General features: G+C 32.7%; 1 protein-coding gene across 1 annotated transcript; it reads left to right on the top strand.

The window, feature by feature from the left end:
- The first annotated feature begins 5,856 nt into the window (after positions 1 to 5,856).
- On the top strand, positions 5,857 to 7,502 carry LOC107371849 (cathepsin K). The gene is made up of 4 exons (XM_015940008.3): positions 5,857 to 5,954; positions 6,024 to 6,176; positions 6,261 to 6,799; positions 6,883 to 7,502. The coding sequence occupies exons 1-4, from the start codon at positions 5,865 to 5,867 to the stop codon at positions 7,091 to 7,093; spliced, it is 993 nt and encodes a 330-aa protein (XP_015795494.2). The 5' UTR covers positions 5,857 to 5,864; the 3' UTR covers positions 7,094 to 7,502.
- Positions 7,503 to 9,277: the final 1,775 nt, after the last annotated feature.

Here is a 9,277-nt window from a genome sequence, read left to right as displayed (position 1 = left end):
TTTTCTGAATTTTCTTCTTTCTTATGTTGATTTTGACTTTATAAATTATTCATTTATTGGTCTTCACAAAAGTCTATGTTAACAATTTTCTCTCTTAAATTGTGTCTCTTATCTAATTGCTACATAGTGAGAATATATTAATACAAACATTGACATTTTAAAGTCTAAATCTTGATCAATTATAGTTATCGGGAATGGGCATTTTATAGTTTTTTGAATAGATGATACATGTTTTGCTCTACGATTTCTTGAATTTTCTAGGTGCTCAGAAAGGGTATTTATCAGTAATTGACCAGTTACTCAGTTTTTAGGTTTCATTAGCTTCTAAAGCTTTTAACACCAACCAGTTTTATAAAAATAATGTTTTAAATTTTCATGCAACTGTGAGTGTTAATTTAGGAAAAGATGTGTCCTTTGGTTACTAAAAATACATTCCTTCGGATATTACAAAATCTAACTTAAAATTCATCTCCGAATAAGCGACTAAAAAATAACTTGAACCAGGATTTGATAACTAAAAAAATGGTAAATTCCTATCTTTCAATATCCCATTAGACTGCAAACAGATAGATGCTGGTTTTTTAGCTCTATTCAATGCTTTCACTTTGCTCAGCTGGTTCTTGGTACTGGCAATTTTACATAATGATCTGTAATATTTAAATTATGGCTAGTAAATGAATAAACTAAATTCATTACCATGAACATTACTTGTGACATAATATTCATGTGTATGTGTCAATAAATTGATGGATTTACGATGACCTAACTCAACCTAACTTCCAGTCTCAACTCAAATGGATTTCAAGAATTGATCTTTATCTTATCATTTTTGTTCGCTCTGAAAATCGAACTCAAAAATGATCGATTATGCCATCCTTAAATTGTAATAAAATCCCTCCGATTTCATAATCATGCGATAAATATAATGAGCTTTTGCGCTCGATTATTTTTTATGATTTACCAAGTTTCCAGAATATACTAGAATCCAGAATATCTGGAATATCTTGATAAGAATGTAATGAAACAGAAAATTTATTGTTGTTGTGCATTAGCTAATGAAAGCCAGTGAATAAAATTCAATTTTTGATTTTTAATCAAAAATATTTATGCCTGACAAAACAAGTTTGAGAGTGTTTTTCAATTTGGAGATAGTCCTTCGTGGCCATATTCCTGTTGATTTTAATGTTATTTTGAGTAATTTGAACTCTATTTTAGGTCATTTCGGTGTCCATTATGCTCGGATAACTGATTCCTTGGGTTCAACTCATAGATTAGGTAAACGTAAAAGTAATTGGAATGCTCGGTCTGGAATTGAATACATGGATTTAAAGAAACCGCTTTTCTGGAAAGGTTTGGTTGGATTGGCAAATAATCGTCTTGCTGATTTCATCCGCTATGTATCGTCTGTTTCAACTAATACGACCACTTCGTCTTTTGGATATTTTTGGAGGTTTGATGATAAACGTAACCATTATTTTGACCGAGTTATTGGTGTGGAATCAAACAAGACCAGTAATGTGTTTACCATCAAGAAAATACGATCAACTGTTGATTCCTTTTGCTTTGGTAGTCTTGTCAATGGAAATCGATTCGTTCGCCATTTGGACAGCTTGAATTTTGCAGGAGATGATAATTTTATCTACAACATTATCATTCGATGGTGTCACTTAAACAATCAGCTGATATTGGAGTTTGTCTACCGTTCAGGCCCAACGCTTGAAAAGTACAGATTGGTGTATCCTTATAGTGCGTTGAGAAGTGTTAAAGCTCAACAAGAGGATGAAAAAAATATCTTACTTTACCTGTGTTTGGCCAATGCTCCAAAGATTTACCTAAAAAAGAAATGTTTAAATGAAGTGACTGGATGGGTTCGATGGTACAACGGTTGTCCAATGCCTGTTGATGTTATTGGGAAATGCAACACTCTCAAACTAGATCTTAGAGATCTGGATCCATCTTACCTGCAAAATTTGTTCCAGTATCATAAACATTACCGGTTTGATTTGTCGTTTGGTCTGGTCCATGTTTATAATTTGCTTGGTGTTGACAGATTTTTCCCGACAAACTTCCCACGTCCAATCAAGTACGCTATTGAATGTGTCAAATCGCTTGGTTTTGATTTTTCAGATGATCTTTGGATTAACCATCATGGAGAAGGTGTTTTCAATGAGATAATTGCAAATCAAATTAACCGCGGAAATGGTGATCAAGTTGTCATGGCACTTTATTGTTTATTTGATATGTACCTTTCCCATACAATTTATGACGCCATTGAATGTTTCAAGTTTCTTCTCAGGAAAGTTGGAAAACGATGGAACCAGATTCAGCTTCCAAGAGATACCGATGACATTGTATTTGTAAAAACTGCCATAATTACCCCAACAAGAGTCATATTTACTCCACCATCATTCATGACTAGAAGCGATTTCCAGAATGATGTGGATCTCGACTCAAAAATTGTAATCCTTTTTAATTTAGATGAAAATTTCCCCACAAAGCCCTGGACTGGATCATTTCCCATTTGTTATTCGCCTATTGATCCAACCGCCAAGTCGAGTATGCTACTAAGAATAGATACTCATGCTATGCCAATTTTGGATATTATTAATGCTTAATTTACTTATTTAACCCAATCAAAATTTTTTGACCCATTAATGTCGATATTAATATAGACATTGTAATATCGTCATTAATGGGTCATGATCGGGCCTTTACAATCTTTAGATTGACTTTTCACGCTAAGCATCTTCACAACAAGTTGTAAGATTTGATGTCGAAAAAATTCGCATTGAATTCATATTGTGAATTCTTAGCATTACACTCATCAATCAGGTCTACTGCAATGATGGTAATGTTTTGTCTATCGTTTATCAATTCAATATGTTATGGCATGACCTATCAAATTAACCAGTGTGTTGGAAAATCAAACAATCATTTAAAGCAATTATTGTCAATGTAAGCTTGACTTGAATTGTTGGTGTAATTAACCACTTTGCAAGTGGTCTCGCCAATAGCTATTATGATTTAAAAAGCTATTGTAAGTTACTCACGACCAAGAGAGTGCACTGACCGAAATCTTTCAAAAAGTACGTTGGTTTACGAGTTCCTACGTAAATTTTTCAACTTGCATCAGATTTTGTCCCGTTCAGTCTCTTTTTCGTTGGTAATGATTTTTGTATGCTTTTATTCATTTACTCACTCGAGATCTGTAACTTTATTCCTTACGTTTTTTAACCAATATGTGATCACTGATCAATGATCAGTACATGCATTTTATTTTTGTAATTATACTATCTATTGAATACTCATTTAAATACTCATTAAAAAGAAATTCTTCTCATCAAAGACTGTATTGTATTCGGTTGTTAATAAAAAGGAACAATTAACACAATTGTCACATTTGTACACAAATTGAAACGAGTTTACACAAACAGATACCATTTGTATGTAAATAGTTTCAAAGAAAACCGAGTTTAAAGTTGAAACTTCGATACCTTTGAACAAATTAGCTTAGATTTTATTCGGTATTCAGTTACATTATATTATAGTTCATAATGCAATCTAACGTTAGGTCAAGGATGATGACTGTATGCCATTCTCGAGGCTCAAAGTTTTTGCGCCAATGGCCGAAATTAAGAGAACTAATGTTAAATTGATGAAATGATTCAATTCATGATGTGTATCAACAATATTTACACACACATAATAAGTTTCAGCTTTCTAGTTCATGCGGTCATAGAAAGCGATCGGTTTAACTGAAAGTTGAACTGAGTTTGTTTTACAAAAACAGAAAATGTTATTTGCCAAAATAAGATCTTTAAATAGTTGGTGGTCATAAGTTACATTAGCAAAATTAGTTTTATGAAAAAATCTGGTTCCATAGTTGCAAAAATGACGATCGAAACTTGAAATTTGACCTCAATTTTCTAGAAAACTGTCCATTGGATGAATTATTTAACAATACCAATGGAGGCAGTTTTTATGTCTCTACAAACTGACCAATTCTCAACTCATTGCTCAAATGTTCGAGCATTTGGCAGTACTTTTTGTATTTCATTTATATCTTTAACCAGAAAACTGGTTTGTTTACCAATATATTGGTTTATATGGGTTTGTTTTGTTTTATTAGTTGTTGGTTGTGCATTTAAAACCCGAGAATCGTAACAAAAATGTACTAATCGAGCGTTATTGTGTTGGATTGTATTATTTATCAGTTAAGAATTGAATTGGTGAAAGAATGCACATTGTAGGTGATGTCATTCTCGAAATATTGAGTCGCAAAGTTTTAAGTTCAATGGCCAAAACTAAGAGAATCGTTTGTAAATTGAAAAAAGTAGTCAATCTATAATGTGGCCTAACAGTTTTTCTATAAGAATGATAAGTTTCAGGTCTCGTACTCTAACGGCGACAGAAAAAAATCGGTTCAAAGGAAAATCGAACTTATCTGTTTTACAGAAAACGAAAAATTTTGTTCAGCAAAATAAGTTCATTTTCTGGTTGAGAATCAAAAGTTACATCAGTTGAAGAAATTTGCATCGAAAAATCTGCATCCATAGTCGAACAAAAGCCTATCAAAGTTTCAACTTTAACCTCGATTTTCTAGAAAACTGTCCATCGGATCAATTATTTAATAGTACCAATGGATTCAGTTTTTCTGTCCCTACAAACTCCGCTAAGTCTCATCTCTTTACTAAAATATTCGAGCCTTTGGCATTACTTTTTGCATTTCAATTGTTTCTTTAACCAGAAAACTGGTGCATTTACTAAGATATTGCTTTATATGAGTTTTTTTTGTTTTATAAATTGTTTTATGTGCAGTTAAAGCCCGAGAATCGTAACAAAAATGTACTAATGGAGAGTTATTGTGTTGAATTGTATTATTTAATGGTTGATAATTCAATTGGTGGAAGAATGCACATTGTAGGTGATGCTGTTCGCGAAATATTGAGTCGCAAAGTTTTAAGTTCAATGGCCAATTTCAGGAGAACTTTTTTTAAATTGAAAAAGTTATTCAATCTAAGATGTGACCGAACAGTTTCTCTATAAGAGGCATAAGTTTCAGGTCTCGTACCCTAACGGCTACAGAAAAAAATCGGTTTAAAGGAAAATCGAACTCAACTGTTTTACAGAAAACGAAAAACTTTATTCAGCAAAATAAGTTCATTTTCTGGTTGAGTATCAAAAGTTACAAAAGTAATATAAGTTTCATGGAAATGTCTACTTCCTTAACTGTATAAAGAGCTATCGAAGTTTCAACTTTGGACTCGATTTTCTCGAAAGCTGTTGAGCAGAGAAACTTTTGAATCGCGTAAATAGACTCAGTTTCTATTTCTCTACAAACTAACAAAGTCTAATTTGAATGAAAAATATACTTTTGCCCATTTCTGCATGGTTTGTGTAAACTTGTATCAATTTGTGTCTTTTTAGTGACAATCTGAAAGCAAACTGTTTATTGTTACAATATCGCTGGAGATTTATAAATGATTGAGGCAAAAAAAGTATGGTTGCACCGGGTTGAACTTAATTCAGGGTCAAGTTCGATTGAAAATGTTTCAATTAAGATAACTAGTCATGTGTTTTGTCAAGAATGTAAAACCCATAAATAAGGTGTGACTATGATCAAAATTGGCAATCGGTTTAACAAAAGTCTCGTTTTTTCCGTTTTCGTTTAAAAACTTTGATTAAATCTCATCTCGTTGATGATATATCGTATATGATAGCTCTGGTGTCTAATCAAAATCACAAAAGTAACATGACATTCTTATATTAATTGTTAGATCTTTCGATTAGTTGGGCGTAAAAGTCAAGTGAAGATCGACAATAAATGTAACATTACTAATTTGATCAGTTTCAATTCATCAATCATGTTGCTAATTTCATTCCTTGTAGCTACTCTTTTCACCTTTTCAACTGCGAAATCCCTTTCATTGGAATCTGAATGGGCTTCATTCAAGGTTAGTCCGTTTTCATTTTAAACCCTTTTCATCCTTTAATTCCTATTTCTCATTGATCTTAATTACCAGAAAAATTATGATAAAACATATTCCAATCCAGAAGAGGAACTTTACCGTCAAACCATTTTTCACAAAAACTTGCAGCTAATTGAACAACACAATGAAAAGGCAACTCAAGGTATTCACACTTACCGTTTGGGAATAACAAAGTTTTCAGATTTGGTAAGTTATTAATATTAATCAATTATGCTTCGAACCATTTAATGTTTTTTCTTGTTTTTCGCTTTTATTCTGAAACATTGACAGACTCATGACGAAATGAAATCAACTGGACTAATCATTGATCAAGAGCCGTCAAGTGTGAATGCTATGCATGCAAAGGCTACAAAATCCAAAGGTAAACTTCCTGAGTCAGTTGATTGGAGATCAAAAGGTATCTTGACCAAAGTTAAAGACCAAGGCTTATGCCCATCTTGTTGGGCGTTTGCCACTGTGGCCGCTATTGAAGCAGCTTACGCACAAAAAAAGGGTAAGGTTGTGGAACTGTCTGAGCAAAATCTTATCGACTGTTCTGAAGGTGCAAAAGGCTGCAAACCTTACTCGTTGGGTATGGCTTACAAATATACTCAACAAAAAGGTATTGATGCTGCTAAGTGTTACCCTTATGTTTCGCGTAAAGACACAACCGAGAAAAGCTGTAGATTCAATGAAACTTGTTCAGAGGTGAAGATTTCAAAATACGCTTACATAAAAGCTCACAATGAAGAAGCGATTGAAGCCGCTGTTTCTAAACAAGTGGTCTCAGCTACGCTTGACGCAGAAATACAAGACTTTTATCTTTACAAGTAAGTTCACCGGTTCCGTCCTACTGATACTGAACCATGTCAGCTTATTTTAATTCAACCCGATTCTTTGTTTATACGCACAGAGGAGGAATCATTAATACTCAAAAATGCAGTAAAGAGGTTGTTTCTCATGCAGTTGCTCTTGTTGGCTATGGAACTGAAAATGGAACTCCATATTGGATCTTCAAGAACAGTTGGGGTGAAAAGTGGGGTGAAAAGGGTTACGGTCGTCTGTTGAGGGGCAACAATACATGTGGTATTGTAGCTAGTGTATCGTTTTTCCCCATGTTATAAGCGAACAATTTATCCAATGTCTTGATACAATTTTGAACCAAAGTCAGGATTGTCTTCTTGACACCTCATCCACCACCTTCTCAATCTTTTTAAATCACTTTTTCCCAATCATATTGTCCACCACCCGAATTCAACACATCCACCAAATCATTCACATCACCTTCACGACAAAATTGCACATCGCTTTTCGGATATGATCAATATGATGACGATAAATGGTGCAAGTTTAGATTAAGGTGATGGGCCATGCGATGAAAGAAGTGTTTGAGAAAGAAGAGGAAAAAAATTACTTCTCCGAAGTAAAAACAGTCATAAAGTTATCCATCAATGTGACAATGAAAGTCTTTAAAATGAAATTAAAATAAATTATTTATAAATTTGCAAACATTTATTGCGATTATTAACTAAATGGCCGTCCACATAACGTTATTCCGTTAATGTTCAAGGATTAATATTATAATAGATCAATAATAGCTGTGGATTACAAAGAACTTCATCATTCAAAATATTGTATTGTATCTGGTTGTTGCTGAAAAGCAACAATTAACCCAATTGTCACATTTATCCAAAAGTTTACACAAACTGTGCAAAAGTGGATAAAAGTTTATTTTCATTCAAATTAGATTTTTTTAGTACATAAAGATGTAAAAACTGAGTCTATTTACGCGATTTAAAAGTTTCTCTGATCAACAGCTTTCGAGAGAATCGAGTCCAAAGTTGAAGCTTCGATCGCTTTTTATACAATTATGGAAGCAGATATTTCCATGAAACTTATTTTACTTTTGCCACTTTTGATACTCAACCAGAAAATGAACTTATTTTGCTAAATAAAGTTTTTCATTTTCTGTAAAACAGTTAAGTTCGATTTTCCTTTAAACCGATCTTTTTCTGTAGCCGTTAGAGTACGAGACCTGAAACTTATCATTCTTATTGAGAAACTGTTGGGTCACATCATAACATGTACACTTTTTTCAATTTATAAACAGTTTTCTTGTTTTTGGCCATCGAACTTAAAACTTTAAGACTCAATAATTCGCGAATGGCCTCACCTAAAATATGCATTCTTTCATCGATCATTGGATATTATTATAGGCTATATAAATATATCACTGAATGTCTAGAAAAGTCTGTAATTTTCGAACTTATTCCTTTAATATTGAATATCCTTATAAAACAGAATAAGATTTGTTTGAGTTACCATTTAACTTCTTAAATCAAGTCTAACCTCTGAGATCTATTATGCTGTAACTTTTGCTGTAGAATCTTCAACACTTTGTTATTTCAATGTATAATATCTAATAATGAAATCTTACGTATGGTCAAAGAATGATGATTGTAGATGATACACATACCGAATTACTGGGGATCAAAGGTTTTAGTTCAATGGCCTAACTTAAGAGAACTATTGTTAAATTTTTAAAATGATTCAATCCATGATGTGACTCATCAATATTTACACACGTAAAATGAGTTTCAGCTCTTTAACTCTTTCGGTCACAGAAAGCGATCGGTTTAAATAAAAATGAAACTTGGCCTGTTTTGCAGAAACAGAAAATGTTATTTGCGCAAATAAGACCTTTTTCTGGTTGTTTGATTCTAATTTACACGAGAGAAATCAGTTTTATGAAAAAATCTGGTTCCATGGCTGCAAAAAAAGACGATCGAAGTTTCAACTTCGACCTAAATTTTCTAGAAAACTGTCCATCAGATCGATTATTTAACAGTACCAATGGGGGCAGTTCTTATGTCCCTACAAATTGGTTAAGTCTCAATTCTTTACTCCAATGTTTGCTCCTTTGGCAGTACTTTTTGAATTTCATTTTAAACTTTAACCAGAAAATTGGTTTAAAAACCAAGATATTGGTTTATATGAGTTTGTTTTGTTTTATAAGTTGTAAATTGTGGATTTAAAGCTCGGAAATCATGACAAAAATGTACTAATGGAGAGTAATTGTTTTGAATTGAAATGTTTATTAGTTAAGAATTGAATTGGTGAAAGAATTATGATTGTATGTGATGCCATTCTCGAAATATTGAGTCTTGAAGTTTTAAGTTCAATGGCCAAAACCAAGAGAACTGTTAGCAAATTGAAAAAAGTATTCAGGCTATGATGTGACCAAACAATTCCTCTATAAGAATGATAAGTTTCAGGTCACATAATCTAACGACTACAGAAAAAGATCG

This window comes from Tetranychus urticae, chromosome 3 (assembly GCF_039701765.1).
Source record: "Tetranychus urticae isolate SD_2017Ah chromosome 3, NJAU_TeUrti_SD_1.0, whole genome shotgun sequence".
Classification (NCBI taxonomy): Eukaryota; Metazoa; Arthropoda; class Arachnida; order Trombidiformes; family Tetranychidae; genus Tetranychus; species Tetranychus urticae.
The sequence above is the reverse complement of the archived record's forward strand: the minus strand, read 5'-3'. Positions and strand labels throughout refer to the sequence as shown.